Source organism: Carlito syrichta, unplaced genomic scaffold (genome assembly GCF_000164805.1).
Source record: "Carlito syrichta isolate Samal-C Ts95f unplaced genomic scaffold, Tarsius_syrichta-2.0.1 Scaffold303709, whole genome shotgun sequence".
Taxonomy (NCBI): domain Eukaryota; kingdom Metazoa; phylum Chordata; class Mammalia; order Primates; family Tarsiidae; genus Carlito; species Carlito syrichta.
In genome coordinates, this window is record NW_007247805.1 from 411384 (window position 1) to 432708 (window position 21325).

Genomic DNA, 21325 nt, shown 5'->3' on the forward strand with positions numbered 1-21325 from the left:
CTGCAGTGGGGTTTTTAAAAAGATGTCTGTGGGACAAAGAGGTATCCACATTCCTCTTATGCTAATATCCATTACACATATCCCAGTTCTGAAATACTAAGAATGAGCTTGACGAGCTTTCAAACCTGTCTGAGGAGCTGATACAGGTTGAACATTCCTGGCCCAAAAATCTAAAAGCCAAAACTTTTTGAGTGCAGACATGATACAAGTGGAAAATCCCATGCCTGACCCACGTGATGGGGTGCAGTCAAAAGGCAGGCATACAACACAGTTTGTTCGGAGTCTCCAAGGGGAAAAAAAGACCCCCCTACCCACCTCAGCTGTGATATATCTTTTCCATGCACACCCTCAAAAGGTAATAAAATGGTTCAGTGTATACAAATTTTGTTTCATGCACAAAACTATTTAATTACCCTCAGGCTGGAGTATATATGAAACACAAATGAATTTCATTATTTTCCTGGGTCCCATCCCTAAGATGTTACTGCATTATGTACTTGCAAATATCATAAAATCCAAAACAATCTGAAATCCCAAGCACTTCTACTCCCAAGCATTTTGGATAAGGGTCACTCAACCTCTACCAGCCCATGACAGCTAGAAATCCTTTCTGGTCCTCGTAAGGTTAATTTATAAAACAAAGTCAGAAACAAATAGCCAGAAAGAATTCACATGAGGGACAGTTTCACGACCAAAACATTCATTTGATAACATTCCCTGTATAGTGGAGCAGAGATCCTAAAAAAAAAAAATCCCAATTCAAAGCACTAGCTATTAATGTTACCGTTTTCAAGTAAGCTACATTATTTAAGTAATCAACTTTTAGAAACATCATTTCATTTAAAAATCCATGTGACTTCATTCTCCTAACCAATCTTATTTATATTTAAAATATATTTTTACACAAAAATAAAAATTTTAAGTTTATTTTTTTTTTTTTGAGTTGGAGTCTCACTCTGTCGTCCAGACTGGAGTGCAGTGGCTGCTCCCGGCCACCACAGCCTCGCCTGCTGGGCTCCGGCGATCCTTCGCCTCAGCCTTCCGAGTAGCCGGAATTACAGGCATGCGCTACCACGCCCGGCTGATTCTTTTGATTTATTGTAGAGATAAGATCTCGCTGCCCAGGCGGGTCTCGAACCCGTGGGCTCAGGCAATCCACTCACCTCAGCCTCCCAAAGGCGCGGGATTACAGGCTGAGCCACCGAGCCCGGCTTTAAGTTTGTTTTTAAACATGCAAATACACTTAACTATATTGATTAGGTGTAACAAATAAATGAAGGGCGGCCCCCATCTGATAAATGATGGGTAGACAAATTTTATTTATTTATTTAACAAAGACTTGCTATATGTAAGAACTTTTAGACTACACCCATGTAGAAGGTAATAAATGGCAATTAGATTCCCAAGCCACTGACAAAAACTTAATTCATATGTTATATGATCATAATGCTGTATTATATAACTATAATAATTGTAATATATTAGTAAAATATTATAATATTGTGGGTTGGGCTCAGTGGCTCAGCCTGTAATTCTAGCATTTTGGGAGGCCAAGGCGAATGGACTGCCTAAGTCGGCAGGTTCGAGACCAACCCGGGCAACTTGGTAAGACCTCGTCTCTACAATAAATCAAAAATCAGCTGGACGTGGTAGTGCACGCCTGCAGTTCTGGCTACTTGGAAGGCTGAGGCGGAAGCATCACCAGCGGCCAGCAGGTCGATGCTGCAGTGGCCGTGAGTGTGCCACTGCACTCCAGCCTGGGTGACAAAGTGAGCCTCAAAAAAAATTGTGGCAACTTTTACTTTTGAACACAAAACATATTAATATAGTTAATCACAACACGATATATTTATGCACATTTAAATTGATTACACTATCATATCATGTTTTACTTTTAAATGTCACAACATCTTTACAAATATACTAAAACAGATACCAGCCAACAATTCCTAGACTCCTCACAGACAAGGTATGGCTAGAAGCTCACTGCAGACTTCTACATAAGGCCCTCTGCGATTCTAGTGTTTGGTCTTTGAGCTTCCAAGTGGAAGAAAGTGCAGCTCTCCTGTGATCACAAGTACTATGCAGAAGTACTTGAGGGAGAGGGGAGGAGATGGATGATACAGCAGAGGTCGGCAGGGAGCTGTCTGGCAGCGGAAAAGTTCAGTTCTTTGGTCTTGCTATGTAAAGTAAAAGTGACATGTTACTCAGGGGTCACCATCTGACGTCAAGGAGAGCAGACATGTAATACCAAATTTGCACACTGAAAAAGTTCTCTCTAAATAAGACACATATACCTTTTAGAAACCCACAGGCTTAGCATTCAATAACTATTTTAAAACACTGTTATCTCCATACATGGAACACTTTGAGGAAATCTTCAAAAAGACAAAATTCAATTGGGTACAGTGGCTTACACTTATGATCCCAGCACTTTGGGAGGCTGAGGAAGGACTGCTTGAGCCTAAGTTCAAGGCCAGCTTAGGCAATGTAGCAAGACCTCATCTCTCTAAAAATCCGTAAGACAGCCAGGTGTGGTGGATCATGACTGTAGTCCCAGCTACTGGGGAGGCTGAGGTGGGAGGACTGGCTGAGCCTCCTAGGAAGTCAAGCCCGCAAAGAGTCAAGATTGCACCACTGCACTCCAGCCTGGGCGACAGAGTGATATCCCGATCCCCTTTCCCCCTCAAAAAGGATAAACTTCTACATTTATTAATATGGAGAGACGTCCATAACATATGAATGGAAAAATTAAAGCCAAAAAATGTATAGGGAATTCTCCTTATGCCCTCTTAAAAACTACAAAAAACTTCCTAACAGTAAGCTCCCTTAAAATGAAGACAGACTAAGCAACATAGTAAAACCTCATTTCTATAAAAAATTTAAAAAATTGTGTGGTGGTATGTGCCTGTAGTCCCAGCCACTCAGAAGGCTGAGGCAGAAGATCACCTGAGCACAGGAGCTCCAGGCTGCAGTGAGCCTTGATTTTGCAACTGTACTCCAGACTCCATCTCAAAAAATAAGTAAAAAACATAAATTAAATAAGCTGGGCTCGGTGACTCAGTCTGTAATCCCGTGCTTTGGGAGGCTGAGATGAGTGGATTGCCTAAGCCCGCGGGTTCGAGACCCGGCTGGGCAACTTGGTGAGACCTCATCTCTACAATAAATCAAAAATTAACTGGGCGTGGTAGCGCGCGCCTGTAGTTCCAGCTACTTGGAAGGCTGAGGCAGAAGGATCGCCGGTGCCCAGATCGAGGCTGCGGTGGCTGGGAGCAGCCACTGCACTCCAGTCTGGGCGACAGAGTGAGACTCCAACTCAAAAAAAATAAAAATAAAAAAATAAATTAAATAAAGACTGAAATTTTGTAATAAAGTAGAGAATTACTTTTATGAGATTTTATTTTGCAAATAAAACTTGGAATTATACATCTCCCTTACCTTACATGCAACAAAATATGGGTTACAAATATAATTATGTGGTCTTTCAAGGAACTAGTGAAATAAAAACATTGAGAAATTTTTCTGGGAAAAGTATTTGATCATTTACTTTGCTTTCACAGAACATTTACAAAGTAATTTTGGAATACTAGAAAATAAAAAATAAAAAAAACAAAAACAAATCAAGAACATCCTCAAATTTCCCAAGGGCCTCTCTTATTCTTCTGGTATCAAAAATTATTCATTCCCATTTGAAACATGAATCATATACATAATTCTCATCTATTTTTTTCATCTTCAACCACTTATTCTGATCTAATTCTATCAGATCCTCTCATTTGTCAATAGCTGTGTAAGTCACTTTTCAATATCACATTCATCCATCTCATGAAATTCTGCATCTTTTGCAAAATTTGCAATTCCACTTTTCTTTTTCTTCCTGACTCAGGGTCTCACTCTGTTCCTCAGGCAGAGTGCCGTGGCATGATCACAATGATGATGGCTCATGGAAGATGCAACCTCCTAGGTTCAGGTGATCCTTCCCAAGTAGCCTCCCAAGTAGCTGGGACTATAGGCATGCGCCATCACACCTGGCTAATTTTTTTTTATTTTTTATTTTTGTAGAGAGGAGGTTTTGCTATGTTGTCTAGGCTGGTCTTGAACTCCTAGGCTCAAGCAACCTGCCTGCCTCGACCTCCCAAAGTGCTGGGATTATGGGTGTGAGTCTGTGATTCTGGCCTGCAATTCTACTTTATAAAAAACCAAAAAATTTTTGGATGTCTCATTAGAAAATACTGGACTTGAAAATTACTTACACCTGATAAAAGAGGCAAATCCAAGAGGGTGTTTTCTAAATAAGTCAGTCAATTACTAAATTATATTATAATGATTTGGCTTCCATATGTTGGAGCTCAGAAAATAAACAGCTAGATCTTAAGAACTCAGGTATAATCACCTGCTATTTCTGTTATAAAACTTTTGTATTTGGTGAGACTTTTCAAGTGCAATTAATAACTTAAAAGCAACACTTAGAAATCATCAGACGTGGGCAACCCCCTAGGGTCCCCTCCCACTTTGGGAACTTTTCTGTCCTCTTAATAAATTCTGCTTAAAAAAAAAATCAGACATACATATGTATATACACATATATTTAGCTATTTTTTTTAAGTTGGAATTTTCCAAACTACATAAACCACACTTACAAAAAGCATGAACAGTTGGTCAAGACAGAATGTAACAAAGCTACTTTCAATACCTGGAGAAGACATGGATGCCAGCTGGTGTTTACACTGTGTCTTTTGAGAAGAGAGCATTGCATAGCCCACATAAAGAGCTTGAGTCTGCAGCACTGCTTTCACACTGTAGCTAAGTGGATTTGAAAGACTAGAACCATAAGTCCATAAAACAGAAAAGAACTTGAATAACTGAAAAATATCTTCTAGATGTACCTAATTTAAAAAAAAGATAGTGAAGTTAATTCTCATTCAAATAAATTGGTTCTAAATCATTTCACTAGTGTACAATTATTTTTTTGAAAAGTCATGTAATGCAATGTTTTGTGTTGTCTAATCCCTTAAAATTACTCTGTACTTCATATTTTAACCAATCAGGAAGGAGGTCAATGAAGAGTAATATTCAGAAGCCTCGCTATACATTCTATACTTGAAAATACTGAAAACCCAAACAAGACTGTGTCTGGGAAGCCACAGAGAAAGTGCTTCAAAGAAGCAATGAGCAATGCCAGCTGTGCCAAATGCTGTGGAGAGAGCAAGTCAGACAAAAATAAGAACTGACCCCTGGGCCTGGCAACATGGATCCAGGTCACTAGTGCTGGGGATAAAATTTCTTGAGTGACTGTATGTGCTGAATAACCTCTCTAAACATCAGTTTTCTCATTTGTAGATGGTATTAACCGACCATAAAGACTGGGTTCTTGTGATTCTTAAATATAATGATGGGCCTAACCTAAAAGTAGGAGTGTAGCAATGTCAGTCTCTTCAACCTATTGACTAGTGTCATGATTATAGTACTGCTTTACAGAGCCTGTGTTTATTATCACACACTCTTCACTATTTAAAAGTCTGCTTTCATTTTCATCATTAACAGTCATAACTAAAATAACCTACAATACTTTCTTAAAGGAAGAGCACACATGGAAGGGATAAGCCCCGTACCTTTATGAAAAGTTTCAACAGAACTCTGAAATGAACAGCATCGGCACCACCGAGTATCATCTCAAAAAGCCCAATAAGCAAGTGCAGATAGTCTCTGCTGTCTTCTTTCAGTTGTTCAGGATTCCACCATATATCACCTATGTGAACATGGAAAGAGAAGCGAGGCCTAAACCTACATGAACATGCTGGGAGCTTTTCATTCAAGACAAAGAATAATCGTGCAGTCAACAGTGTAGTTTTGAGAGTATCACATTTAAAAGATTCACAATGTGTGCCTTACCTTTAGGAAAAGATGTAGGAGCCTTCAGTGCATAAATAAAATTTTTCAGGGAAAAGACAAGTAAAACCGAGTCCTCCACAGCAATCCTCTGGGCACTATTGAGCTGCTCTATGTAATGTGCCCACAGCTCTACTGGTATCCCTCTGTCTAACATCAGCTCAATGTGCCACTCTGAGGGAATTTCCTGAAATGTTAAAGGAAATAAAAACCAGTATAAGCTTAAAGGTGTTCTCAACATGGGTTAAGTGGGTGAACCACAACAGATGTAAGAATTTATTTGGATTATATGTAAAATTTTGTTCATATGTGCATTTTGGTAGAGAAAGGATTAATGGCTCTTACCAGATTTTTAAAGAGGTCTAACCATCACTATTCACAAGAAAAGACAAAGATAAGTTCAATATGGCCTCTTTTATCTGTTTTACCTTAAAACACTATCTCTAAAACCAAACTTTATTCATATGAACTCTGCTGGTCAAATAAAGGGCAGGAATAAATAGGCATGTTTCAAAACCAAAAGATAAGGAGTTTGATTTCCAAGAGATCTTTAAAGAGGCTTTTCTCATTTCAGTTTTACTACCAATCTAAGAAGGTACATGGTGAAAGTCTCCAAACTTGCAGAACAATTTTAAACAAGTAGCAAAGTGTCAAAACATTGAGAAACTATACTGCAAATGCCAAGAGTGCAGAACAAGCGTAGGAAGCTGACAAATGAGACTCTATACAGTCAAGACAGAGTAATAAGGAAAATATGACAAAGCCAGACTTATAGGACAATGTCTTTCTTCAGTGAGGGATCTAACTGACTCAGTTTGCTGCCATAGCTGAAGACATGCCTTAAGAACCTTAAGAAAGTTATTAAAAGTAAAGCAATATAAAACAAACTATTATCTATTAATACATTAAAAACACTCAATGGATCCATACTTTTAACCCCAAGAAAAAGTACAGTTCAGGTTAGAAAAGGTACTAAGAAAGTCAGAAGAGGGCCCATCTGGGTCTTCGAGTTTTAAAACATGAAGATTTACTCTATTAAAGTTGATAAACTATAAGGCTGGGCAGAGTGGCTCATGCCTGTAGCCCCAGCACTTTAGGAGGCGAAGGAGGGAGAATCCATTGAGTCTGGGTAGCATAGTGAGACCTCGAATCTACAAAAAATAAAAAAAATTAGCCGAACATGGTGGCGAATGCCTATAGTCCCAGCAACTGGGGAGGCTGAGGCAGAATGATGTCTGTGCCCAGGAGGTTGAGGCTACGGTAAGCCATTATTGTGTCACTGTACTCCAGCCTGGGTGACAAAGTAAAACTCCAACTCAAATTTAAAAAAAAAAAATTAAAAAAAAAGTTTACAGCCGGGCTCAGTGGCTCAGCCTATAATCCCAGTACTTTGGGAGGCCAAGGTAAGTGGATTGCCTGAGCCCACGGTTCGAGACCAGCCCGGGCAACTCGGTGAGACCTCGTCTCTACAATAAATAAAAAATTAGCTAGGCATGGCGGCGTGCACCTATAGTTCTGACTACTTGGAAGAATTGCCAGAGCCCAGCAGGTCGATGCTGAGGTGGCCGTGAATGTGCCACTACACTCCAGCCTGGGCGACAGAGTGAGACATAACCTCAAAAAAAAATAAAAAAGTTTACAAACTATAGCTAACAGTGGTTATGATCAGAACCTACAAAATTCTTCCATTGACATGTAAATGTGAAAAAGATGTCATTCATTTAGCAAATCTTATAATTAGGAGCGCTCTGAAGTTTGGAGGACAAATATAAATAAAATTCTATTATATATTATATATGGCAAATACTAAAAAAAATAACCTTAGCACCTCAAGATGTGGTACTAAGTAAAGATATCTACAGCTAAAACATGCTCCATAGAAATACTGTCAAATATAGTAGTAGCAGGCCAGATACACAAATCTAATTTATTTGATTTCATTTTTAGTTTTTTGAGTCAGAGTCTCACTCTGTCACCCAGGCTGGAGTGCAATGGCACAGTCATGGCTCACTGTAGCCTCGACCCAGGGCTCAGGCAATCCTTCCATCTTAGACTCCTGAGTAGTTGGAACTACAGGTATGTGCCACCACTCCCAACTACATTTTTTATTTTTATAGAGATCAGCTCTCACTATGTTACCCAGGCTGGTCTTCAATTCCTGGGCTCAAGTACTTTCCCCGCCTCAGTCTCCCAAAGTGCTGGGATTTCAGGCATCAGCCACCATGCGCAGTCACAAAACTAATTCAATATTAAAATTTAAAAAGCAGGCTGCGTTCTATGGCTCAGCCTGTAATCCCAGCACTTTGGGAGGCTGAGGAGAGTGGATTGCCTAAGCCCGCGGGTTCGAGACTAGTCTGGGCAACTTGGCGAGACCTCTCTCTACAATAAATAAAAAATTAGCCGGGCGTGGAGGTACACGCTTGTGGATCCAGCTACTTGGAAGGCTGAGGCAGAAGGATCGCCTAAGCCCAGCAGGTCAAGGCTGCAATGGCCATGAGTGTGCCACTGCACTCCAGTCTGGGCAACAGAGTGAGACTCTGACTCAAAAATAAATAAATAAATAAAAATAAAAAGCCTCTGTTTTAAATAAACAAAAGAGTAAAACAGTATTTTGTTCAAGCACTAATATGCCAAGTAAATATTCATCACTAAAAGTAGTTAAGTGCAGGTTGGAGAATTACCCGATAAAGATAATAAAGGGGAAAGCCTGCCATCAGATACAAAACACTGCCACCTTGAAACCCTGTAATTCAAATTAAATGTTCTGCAAAAGTGAGAGTACCTAATTCACTACCCTACTGCTACCCAAAGACTGCTTCACATCTCATCCAGTTAGTATTCACAGACTCAACATCTAAGCCTGATTTTCAGTTTTGCTGTGATTAACAGGTCAGGTTGTTACTTTATTCAACATCCAACTTTCTGGATACTTGGCACTACTTACCACTGCTGTAATGATAGTTTCGAGCTTCTTTATCTTTTTCTGCAACAAACTAAAGACTCTCATGGCAAATGGAAAGTGAGTTTCTTTTAAAGATGAACAGCAAGAGACAAGCACAGACATGATCACGTGAAATGTCACTTTCTGTTTCAGGTTAATGGACTCCTTTTCACCAACGGTTATTAAATCCTCCACCTTGAAAAGAAACAGAAACTCCATTACTAATAGCTTTGGTTTTCATAAGACAATTTTTTTTACTCAGGCCTTTCTAAGTATTATGTGTTTTAGATTTAAAATGAGATGACAAATATAAAGCCTTCAAAGAGTAGCTATTCCTAAGTAATTATAAACATATTTTCAGGTCGGGCTCGGTGGCTCAGCCTGTAATCCAGCACTTTGGGAGGCCAAGGCGAGTAGACTGCCTGAGCCCACGGGTTTGCGACCAGCCTGGGCAACTTGGCGAGACCTTATCCCTACAATAAATCAAAACACGCGCCTATAGTTCTGGCTTCTTGGAAGGCTGAGGTGGAAGGATCGTCAGAGTCCAGCAGGTCAATGCTGGGGTGGCTGTGAGTGTGCCACTGCACTCCAGCCTGGGCGACAGAGTGAGACTCCTACTTGAAAAAAAGAAAATTTCAGAAATTATAATGCACTTGTCAACTGGTTAATGCATCTAAATCACATATCTCAAATACCTAGTACCTTTACAAGGGTTTATTTGCTGAAGCAAAAATAATTTTCACCTGTTTTAGATTATATTTTGCCATTTTAACAAAAAAGCAAGAACTTAATATTTTAAATGGAAATGAGAGGGAAAAAAAATGGAGATGAAAAAGGATGTATTATTCTTAGGCCCAATGTTGAGCCACACTGAAAAAAGTAATACAAAATATAAGGGATTTCAAACATTCTGCAGAATATACTAAATAAGTACACATTTTTAAAGCAGAACAAAGTATTTGAGAATGAAAAAATAAAAATTAAAAAAAAAAAAGAATCTAGTAAAACAAAAGCTGAGAATTGAGTAAGAGCATGAGAAGGAAACGCGGGGGTGGACTCTGACAGCACAGTTACCATTTTTAACATTGAAGAAGGTTCTCCCGAATTTATATTGTCAGCCAACAACTGAATCATCTTCTGATTTGCTACACCAATGAGTTCTCCTGACTTTGTGCCTTTAATCACATTTTCAAGAACTGTAATGACAAACGAATACAGAGAGCCAAAATCACCAATATTCACACAAAGAATCATGTAAAGAAGTTAGGCAAAAATTTTACTACTGCTCTGTGAAAGTTTGCTTTTTATTTTTCCTTTCATCCAGCTCTGAATCTGTCTGTCTGTGTCAGCTTCCTTTTCATTTAATACTTTTTATCTTAGCAAAAATAAAATAAAAAATCTTGCTGGCGCAAGAAAAACAGTAAATTTTTAATTGTAATTATCTTCTTTTTAAAGTGTTTACTTTTCCTAAAAAGAAACTGAATTTCTTACCTTCTTCCCAGCCTCTTAATAGAGGGTGCTGAGAGCAAATTCCTGATTTTGATAAATATATAGCAATTTTCATCTCAGCAGATTCCATATCGTTGTTGCTGATAATCATAAACGGCAGCAAATGTACAACCACCTGATTTAACAAGTGATCATTTTCACTCAGTAGCTCTTCTTTAACTAATACATCTGCTGCTATCTCAAGAACCTTGTACCTAAAAGACATATAAGTACCTTTGGTTGAGGACATTAGAGGTTTTAATTCAGCAAAAATTTATTGTTTCAGCTTAAATGACACTGTCCTGGTCTCCTGACCAAAACTATTATTCAGAGTTACTAAGATATTACTTAAAATTCATGCCATAAAGGAGTTACCTGTGACAGTACTTGTAATCTGCTCATCCTGTCAAATCGTCTCTAAAACATATATTTTTAGAGAAATCACTAGACGTTAACTATAATATGAAACATGTCACACAAGATTTCTCAACTCTACTGATAATGAGGGCATTCGAAAAAATTAACTGGGCAACCCCTTTGGGTCCCTCCCACTGTGGGAGCTTTTCTGTCCTATCAATAAATCCTGTCTTCCAAAAAAAAAAAAAAAAAAAGAACTGAGCATATCCTATGTAATATCGGCCCATATGATATATACAAAAACATGCAAAACACACCCTCATCCTCTAAGGAGCTCAGTTACTTTTTCTTGCAAAACAGAGTTGGCACCAAAAGCGAAATAATCAGAGCTCATAACATACTTACTACACAAAGTATCATGTGCCCCTGAACTTATTTTTTAATTTGTTCAGCATATTGGCATTTGCCTTTAATTACAAAGTAAAAGTTACATAAAGTTATGTAAAGTAGAAAATTAGAAAATCTTTCTCACCCTACTTCCCAGAATTCAGTATCATACATTATATACTACCTTTTGCATTTTATTAAGAAAAATTCCAAACACAGAGAAGATAATGAACACACACAAATTCAAATTCTTTAGTTTTATAACATGAGAGAGTATTTATTACATTAAGATCTGTTCCATTGTTATGAACAAATGGTCATATAACCAAATTATAAGATGCCAAATAGATTTCAAAAAAAGAAAAGAAAGAAAATCAATATGAACTTGACACAAAAACTTCATCAATTCAAAATAATATGAGAAGAAATGAATATATACCATTCTCTATTTTTGGAAAGTTCTGCTCTTCGAAAGAGATTCACAAACTTTGAAACAGTCTCTTCTGAACTAAAGTGTTGCTTGAAAATCTAAGGGGAAAAAAAAAAATCCATGAGTAGATTTTCGCTTGCCTCAAATATTTATGGTACTTTTCAAATGTAAATGTTAAAAATAATGAATTAGAAGGAATTTCTCCCAAGAATCCTAGCAGAACTTTTACAAGTTTTATGAGACAAATGTCTTAAAAGTGGCATTCATGAGGCAATTTTCCATGGTCCCAGGGTATTTGTTAGTGATAAAAGCATATTAAAAGCAATATAAAAATTCACAAATCACTTTCCCTTTTGGAAGAATTTCCGTATATATCAAATTGTGTAGCCTAATTACTCCTATGAGGTTCTTCTAACCAGACTTCTTAAGTCTGAGCTCTCAAAGAGAACAAATTGCCAATGAGAAAATAATTTGCAAGTATATTCTAGCCTCAAGCAGAGAACCACCTCAAAAGGCAAGAAGTCACACCCAAGCAAAATGGCGATCTCAGCACGCACGGAAGGTCCTCACCTCAAAAGCACGGAGAGCCGACAGAACGACGTCTATGTTGTCATCACCCAATCTGGCTAAAACAGCTTCTTTTATGAAAGACTCATCAATGCCCTCCTGAACGGTAGAAAGAAAAACGAAGTAGCTGTGGTTAAAAAACTCTTTATGTAAGAAAGGAAGCATAATTTTGTGAAAAACATTCCAGAACACCAGTTAAAAAACACAGGCTGTGGTCTGAAAGTGAATTCAAGCACTCTAGAACTAGATAATCTCTAAAGAGGCTCTTCAGATTAATAATTTTTGTGTACAAACCTTTTCACGTTTCCACTGAAAATAAAAAGTTCATCTTGTTAAAATGATAACTCAGACATTTTGAGTGCATAGACTAAAGAACAAGAATGTCCAGGTTTAAATTCAAGCTCTACCACTTATTTATTAGCTGTGTGACCTCAGGCAAGTTACTTAACCTTTCTGAGTCTCAGTATTCTCATCTGTAAAATAGGTCTGCTAATGATATTTATCTCAAAGGGTTGTTGTAGGATTGAAAATATATGTTAGCCATTTTACATATAAGTACTGTGCTTTATACAGAAGTACCATTAAAAGCTAGCTACTATTATTACCCAAATTTTTATAAGGATAAGGACATGTACTACAAAGCTAGTCTGCCAAAAATAAAGATCCCGTTTTTTTTGAAGCAATAAATGAAACAAAAGAAAACCAAGTAGCTGGGCTCAGTGGCTCAGCCTGTAATCCTGTGCCTTTGGGAGGCCAAGGTGAGTGAATTGCCTGAGCCCGCGAGTTCAAGACCTGCATGGGCAACTTTGCGAGCCCTCATCTCTACAATAAATCAAAAATCAGCCGGGCGTGGTAGCGCGTGCCTGTAATTCCAGCTACTCGGAAGGCTGAGGCGGAAGGATCGCCGGAGCCCAGCAGGTCGAGGCTATGGTGGCCGGGAGCGGCTACCGCAATCCAGTCTGGGCGACAGAGTGAGTCTCCAATTCAAAAAAAAAAAAGAAGAAGAAAACCAAGTATCCTACCTTGTGGAAGGAAAAAAACCAACTAAATAATCTTATTAAAAATACAGGTCACTTTCTTGGGAGAAAATGAAAACTCCCAGATTTCACAAAAATTAAGTTAGCTAGGCATAGTGGTACATGCCTATAATCCCAGCTACTCAGGAAGCTGAGGTGGGATAATTGCTTGGGCCCAGGAGTTTGAGGCCAGCCTGGGCAACATAGCAAGACCCTGTCTAAAAACAAACAAAAAAACCCCCCAAAAAACTAGGTCCAAATTTATGTATCAAATGCCACCAAAATTTCCTTAAGAACTAACCAGTAGCCACACATCTGAATTTGAAATTCAGAATAAAACCTATGTCCTGTCACTGATGGAGAAGAGAAAATGAAATCTGACATGCAGAGAAAGACATTAACTGCAATTACAATACACAAGCCTTTAAGCTGAATGTATACAGTGCCCTTCATTGAAAAACTAGCAAGCCTGAGCCGGCTACTTGGAAGGCTGAGGCGGAAGGATCACCTGAGCGTAGCAGATCAACCCTGGGTTGGCCGTGAGTGTGTCACTGCACTCCAGACTGGGTGACAGAATGAGACTCCAACTCAAGGAAAAAAAAAAAAAGAAAGAAAAACTAGCCAATATAACAACGAATGATCTGTGACAGAAATAAAGAACCAAGTATCCCATGTTCTCACTAATAAGCAAAGCTTGAACAACTATTGCAATACTACCAGGGACTGGGATTCCCACTCTTACTACAAGAGTGGGAAACTGCCAGGGGAGGGTGGGGGCGGGATTGGCAGTGGTGGGAAACCGCTGGGGAGCAGGTGGCACACCTCATCAACCAGGATGCCTGCATGGTGAACATTTGTAAACCTAACTCTGAATTGTAACCCATATATTTAAAATTAAAAATTTTAAAAAAAGAAAAAGAAAGACTAGCCAAATCCCGAGAATAGGGAGAAAGGCATTAAGAGTAAAAGAAGGAAGGCTGAGAATACTTCAGAAATAAGATTTGAGATTCCTTTTATTCTAGACACTGAAATCTCCCTATTACCACAAAGACCATGAGTTTAATATTTTAATAAATTAGGAAGGTAAACCTAAGATGGTTTGTGAAGGAAGCATAATTCATGTCAGATCAAATAAAGCAACATAAACCTGATTATTACAGCAACCACTTTTTCAAAAATATTCTCGGTGGCTCAGCCTGTAATCCCACGCCTTTGGGAGGTTGAGGTGAGTGGATTGCCTGAGACCACAGGTTCAAGACCCGCCTGGGCAGGCGAGACATCATCTCTACAGTAAAATCAAAAAAATTAGCCGGGTGTAGTAGCATGCACCTGTAATTCCAGCTACTCAGAAGGCTGAGGCGGAAGGATCACTGGAGCCCAGCAGGTGGAGGCTGCGGTGGCCGGGAGTGGCCACTGCACTCCAGTCTGGGTGATAGAGTGAGACTCCAACTCAAAAAAAAAAAAAAAATTATCAAAGATCCAAATTTTGTTTAAATTATTTATTGTTTATATATCTACTTTAAAATTAAGTCCAAATTTTGTTTAAATTATTTATTGTTTATATATCCACTTTAAAATTAAGTACTACTCCTCAAAATACAGAAGCTTCAGCCAGGAGTGGTGGCTCATGCCTGTAACAGTAGCCTTTGGGAACCGAGGAGAGAGGACTGCCTGAGCCCAGGGGTTCAAGACCAGCATTGGCAATTTGCTGAGACCCTGCCCCTACAATACACCAAAAATGTATTCAGGCATGGTGGTGCATGTACCTCGTTCCAGCTTCTTGGAAGGCTGAGGCAGAAGGATTGCCTAACCCCAGTTGGTCGAGTCTGTGGTAGCTGTGAGTGTGCCACTGCACTCCAGCCTGGGAGACAGTGAGACTAACTCAAAAAATAAATAAACAAATTTAAAGATTATATACAAGGAAATATTAAAAGCCCTATAAATCAATTAAATTCAAATTAAGATAAATTTAATGTGATAACTATGATGAGATGAAATTAATTTTTCCTTGTAATATGAATCTGGTTCTAATTACTATGACACAAGTTCTAGAGTTCAGCATGTTTATACTACTATGTGCTACAGGGAAACTAAACTCTGCTACTACTTTTTTCTATTCCAGGAATTTTTTTCAAATATGCAAATCATGGTACATAATTTTAGATATTACACAGATGGAACATTCCTATTTTAATTATAGTAACTATAAAATGTATATACAATTAGCACTTGACACCCACAATTTGAAGGATATGTAAAAAACAGCCCATGTGAAACAAGTTAAAGAAAAATTTTAAGGAAAGAGTATTATCAGTAATAAGCTAATTTAGCAAAAATTGTATAGGTACTGCTTAAATGACTAAAGTCTGGAAAATACTGTTCTATTTGAATCACTGCAAAGTCTTCATAACAATGCCTTTTGGTAAAAATGCAAATTACACCAAATTATTTACAAATTAAGTCTGTCTGTCTCTATACTTATTATTTGTAGCCACCAAAATTGTAAACACAAATACAAATGCAAGCACTGACATCATGGAACAGTGTTCAAAAGTTATCATTCAGATGTCCCAAAATATGCCTTAACATAAAATTGACTATAAAAATCAAATCTCAAAACTAAAAATTCTCAGATAATTAAGAACCCATGCGAATTGGTCTATAAATTCCAGCCTGAAAAACACTAAACTAAAGCTAAACTAATAATCTGCAATGTGAAAACTTATGAAAGCAGCTGTCATTTGGTTACTGTTAAAACGGGACTACCGGCACTCAAAGTCCTAAATATTGATCCAAAGTACTTTCATAGGCCTTTTTCTGTTTTATCTCTATAATTACACAATATCAATTCTAGGTGGATATTTCTTAGTCTAGAATTACACTTCTCATCATAAGGGAAAACAATCACAAATGAAAACTATTTAACACAAACCTTTGATGTTTTCATGATATTCTTCAAATGATTAATGGCCAGAAGTCTCACAGGAGCAAGTGGATGATTCAGACTGAGCATCAAAGAAGCATCAGAATCTGCTAAAAACTGCAGGGTTCAACACAATTATCAAATGACTTCACTGAATCTGAGCAGCTTATGATCAAGATTAAAACCCAGAGAAAACTACTCCAAACCACCCAATATATTCAGTAACAACCATCTAATTACAGAAACCCAAACATAAAGCAAAATCTTTGTTTCCAGAACATGATAAATTACAACAGATGGAAAAAAATCTCTATTGTTAATGGTACAATTCCATGTATACCTGTGTCTGTAAGTAGATTTACTTTAGTAAAGTAATTCTATGAAGTAATTCTGTATTCTTTATGTATATCTGATTCCAAATTAAAGAGCACCCAAGATAAATCACTATATCAGCACCTCACTGTAGACAGAATGCAACTCATCTCAATGATACAGCAAACAGTGACAGTCAAAAGAGTAACAACTTAGTTCACTTAAGTAATCAGACTAAAAAGGAAGTTTATCTATCAACCCAAGCACTGGAAATGCAACATTTTAAAGATGGAAGTCTAATTATGAAGGAGAAAAACTAAAACAATCATATTTCTCTTCATATTATCTGTTCTTAGGCTAATTAAATGAACTGCTTAAATGTCTCTCACTTCAAATATAAAGATTTAGGATTGAATCATCAAGAAAATTTCTGAAGTCTTAATGTAATCATGAAATAGGACACTTCTCTCCTTTTCTAGTCAATAATTTAAATAGCTATATGTGGCTAGTGCACTAGAAAGCAGACCTAAGAGAAAGATAAGGAATATTAGAAATCTATGTGAGGCCACTCTTTGATAACCATTCGTGAATATCTTATATAAAATTCCCAAACAATACTTCTCCTGAAATATCATTTTCAGTTACTTAAAAATTTTTGTACTGTTCTCCAATTAGTCAATTCCTGCCTCAGAGCCTTACTTTGGGTAACTAGGCAAACTGTATACAGTCTCACCTCTGTATGAAATGCTCCATGGAGGCAGAAAAGTGGAAAATTTCCTTCTGGAGCTCTTCATATAACCACACAAATGCACTCATAATTGTCATAATTCCTCTGGAGAAGAACAACATACCTGATACTTTCCTCCACTTGTAGAAAGAGAAATAAATTGGTGAAAAAGCTCTTGTTTTTTCAGATCTGCAATTTCCTTTAGGCGTTCCTCCAATACAACATCTAAAGTTCTGGGGTATCTGAGAAGAAATTAAAGAGTTAATTCATTATTCTTAATAAGTTTATTAACCATGTACACTACACATATATAGTGGATAGACATAAAACTTTAAAACTTACTGAGAATGCGACTTACATTACAATTAACAAATGGTCTATATAAAACCAAATGACATTTGTCAAGTTCGTTGCTATGACTACTCCAATAAAAAAATTATACTCTCCACAGCTCCCATACAACTATTTCCTCTTATATCTCAAATATTTGTAATTTCTATACTCATTTCCATGACAAGAAATGTCTTAGAAAATAATTTGTATACTCGCCTCTTCCTAAAAGAGGAACAATTCACTATATAAAGATGTGACTTGCATAAATCACATCTTTACAGAACAGGGGTGCACATTAAAGAAGAGTATAAACATACACACAACTTACTTGCTTTCTAAAAGTCTAATGAATGGAAGCAGTTGCTCATTCAGCAAAGATACTTTATTAGGATTGATTTCTTCCTGTGAACTATATGAAATATACTCTTCAAAAAGAAGGCTGCAAAAGAAAACAAATAAGAAAAACAAGAAAACAAATATCAGCACACGTGAAAGTCATCATTTATTGAGTATCTGCAATGTTCTCAGTGTTTCAGAAATACTATTTCTAATGATCATACACAGGGTAGAAATTATAATACTTATTTTACAGATAAAGAAACGAGGGTGTAAGAAGTCGTCCAACTTGCCTGTGAGGACAGCAACAAAAGCCAACACTTAGCAAAGTCCTTCTGTACCATAAAAAGTAGAGTTGGGTTTTACTTTTTTTGAGACAGGGTCTTGCTGGGACCTAGGCTGCAGTGTGGTGCCATGATCATGGCTCACTGCAGCCCTGAACCCCTGGGCTCAAGTGATTCCCCACCTCAGCCTACCAAGAAGCTAGGATAAGCACTGTACGCCACCTTACCCAGCAAATTTTTAAAACATTCTTTTGTAGAGACGAGGTCTAGCTATGTAGCCATATAGCACAGACTGGTCCAGAACTTGGGCCTCAAGCAACCCTTCTGCCTTGATCCGGTCTGATCCTAGAGCGTACGCCTGACAGTACTTCATGTGTATACTCTCATTTAATTCACAAACCAACCCTTTGAGAAAGGGGCATGAATGATGCACCCCTGCACATGAGTACCTGCCTGATGTTACACAATGGCAAAACCAGATGCTGTCTAACCTCCAGAACTTACTACACTACTGGAAGTGGTGGAAGCAGCATTCACACCCATGTCTGACTGCAACGCCTACATTCTTTTCACTGTATCAATTTGCCCTTTAATTAAGAAAAAAAAAAGGAAGACTGAGTTATCTTTAAGAAGAGAAATAATCTTTCCTCCACACCTATCTTCAATATTATGTTTCTAATTGATATTTACTGAATTATCACCTGTAATGTATTGTTTCGGGCAATATGGTCCATTTATTAATAGAAAACTTTAAACAGCCAGAAGTTTCATTTACCCAAATTTAGCTTACCCATAAACTTTCCATTTTTATCTATAAGCACTAAAGACAAGCAAGAAAATTACTTTTCCTTTTTATGCTGCCATAGTTACTAGATTAAGTACTTAAAGAAATGATACAGACAAAGCAAGATACACATTAAAAAGAAATACTGGAAAACTTCTACCAACTTTGAAAAGTATACTAAGCCATAAAAATGTAATTCAAAAGGCATGTCAAAAATAATGCCTTACCTAGCCAACAAATGGTCTAAGTTGTTCTTTAGTGATATTTTTGTAAGTATAGCTTCTAAATGTCTCTTGTAGATTTCACCATCCGCTCCTTCAGTTTCTTCTCCTTAAAATATAACAAATTAAAACTGAGCTGGGAAAAAAATTTTTGCACGCTCACACTATTATATTTACTTATAGCAGAAAATCTGTCTAGAAGTAATTTTGTTCATAATATATACGTTGATATCAAGCTTTTTACCTATTTTCAAAAGTTTATCTTACCTCTTCATTTATGTTTTCAAAGCATTTTTGTATCCACTACCCTCATTTGTCCTTTACCTGAAATTCTCTATATACATATTTTTAACAAGTATTATCATGCTTATAACAATGATAAAACAAAAGTGCAAACATTATATAGTCTTTCCCCAGTTCACATTATAAGTTAGTGAAAGTTGGGCCATGAACCTAGATCTCAACAAACTAACTCTGCAAACAGGCTAAACTTTCATCTCAATACAGGCCTCCTTATTGAACCAAGAGCTGTCATTTTCTTTTCCAGAATTAGTATAAATGTATGAATCTGGTATTAGTCACTGCCTTCAAAGACTAAGACCACATTACTCATTACCATCAGAATAGAAAGAATACATTTTCATATACGCTAGTTATTTTTCTAAAATGCACATTTAAAACAAAATTTGGTCAAGAAAACCTTATTTTCCAATAGACTGACATAATTTTAGAGATGTCTTTCTTAGTATTCTCCAAGTAGCAACAGGATCAAGTGTTTCTTCCTTATCTCTCTGTGTTTATTTAAGATAAAAACAAATAATGCAAATAATTGCTCTGGAGTTAACCTTTTGGCTTCGTTTTCTAATTTGGATTTTTATATATAAAATTTTCTTTTTCTTATATTTTTAATGACTTTAGGGGAAAAAGCCTCTGGCAACTGGATGAAACATTGATTGTAAATGGATCACTAAAGTTCACTAAAAAACTAAATAAGATAAATGTGTACCCAGTAATAATTATTTTAAAATAATTCTAGTCTTTTTCACGTACAGACTGTTTAAGAACACACAAAAAATAAAGAATTCTAAGAAATCACTCAGTTAATAAGAATCTCTCTTCAACCAACCCGCGGCCCACCCCAAACATCTCTCGCATAAGAGAAACAGACAGCCTGCATAAAAACAGTAGCCGAAATTTTCAATATTTTAAAGCTCTTAATCAGGACGTGGTTCCGATTTTAAGGGGATCAAACCCTAGACAGTTTCTAGACACAAAACAGAAACCACATACCTGTAACATGATGAATGATGGCGGCAACCAGATGGGGAAGCATGTAACGCAGGAGACGACTGATATCGTGAGCTTCAGAAATCCCCTGGAGCATTGCGATAAGCTCAGGAACATTGCACAAGTGAGGGAATGGCCTGTGAAGAAGCAAGCACACGTGATGTTGACCTTACAAGCTAGACCGCGAATAGCAGTATGAAAAATATACGTGTCACTTATCTCACCAAAAAAAATCATTCAAGATCGTTTCACTCGCCTCTAACTAGCATCATTTCTCAATTCAATTATACATACTTTTTCCCAAGGCTCTCTGGCTTCTGTCTCTGCAGGAGCACTATCAAGCAACCTAATCCATCCTTGACCATAGAGGGAATCTTGGTCAATGTTCTGATGATCTGTGATGCCAGTGAATTCACAAAGGTATCTTCCATTGTCACTTTCACAGAAATCTGACATATTATCATGTACGTTGCGGCTCTGTAATCTGGTAAAGATGATTTCAATCCCTAAATTTTTTTTAATATAAGGAAAAATAATAAACCATATTATTCTCTTCTACTTTACATGTTGCTTTTTTCCGACAAACTAGAAATATCATAAGCCAGAGATTAATAAACCTAGTGCACAGTCAACTACTCTTTAGGACACAGTGATAAGACTAGTTTGTTGGATGAGCATATGAATCTCAGAAAGTCTCCCAGCTCAAACTACCACCACCCAACAGGACTGAGCAAGCTCTTTTCCATGCAAACACCGATCCTGGGCAGGAGACTTCATTCAAATCACTAACAAAAGAAAACAGCAATTGATTAAAGATAGTAAGTTGAAATACTGGTGGGAAGCAACAAGCAGTACTTTTATGGGGCATCTGGGAAGGCAGCCGGCAACAAAGCACAAGGAAGAGAGACACCAAGAAGCAGGAGCCAACGTAAAAAGAAAGGTAACAAACTGCCCATGCTTCGAGCTAAAGACTAAACCTTATCAACCACCTGAGACAAGTTATGTCTTAAAAACACTTATGTCTAAATGAAATTTTAGAATTT

The 21325-nt window shown here is 37.4% G+C and overlaps 1 protein-coding gene across 1 annotated transcript in view; it reads right to left on the reverse strand.

Moving 5' to 3' along the window:
- HEATR1 (HEAT repeat containing 1) overlaps positions 1 to 21325 on the reverse strand; it is a 58662-nt gene that overhangs the window by 31211 nt on the left and 6126 nt on the right. Inside the window, exons 6-19 of the mRNA XM_008059088.2 lie at positions 20577 to 20788; positions 20286 to 20419; positions 19002 to 19104; positions 17699 to 17809; positions 17162 to 17279; positions 16008 to 16115; positions 12063 to 12158; positions 11502 to 11590; positions 10322 to 10533; positions 9905 to 10026; positions 8834 to 9025; positions 5893 to 6076; positions 5613 to 5749; positions 4694 to 4886 (exon numbers count right to left, since the gene is read on the reverse strand). Of these exons, the coding sequence (XP_008057279.1) occupies positions 4694 to 4886; positions 5613 to 5749; positions 5893 to 6076; positions 8834 to 9025; positions 9905 to 10026; positions 10322 to 10533; positions 11502 to 11590; positions 12063 to 12158; positions 16008 to 16115; positions 17162 to 17279; positions 17699 to 17809; positions 19002 to 19104; positions 20286 to 20419; positions 20577 to 20788 (2011 nt within the window). The remainder of the gene's footprint in view (positions 1 to 4693; positions 4887 to 5612; positions 5750 to 5892; positions 6077 to 8833; positions 9026 to 9904; positions 10027 to 10321; positions 10534 to 11501; positions 11591 to 12062; positions 12159 to 16007; positions 16116 to 17161; positions 17280 to 17698; positions 17810 to 19001; positions 19105 to 20285; positions 20420 to 20576; positions 20789 to 21325) is intronic.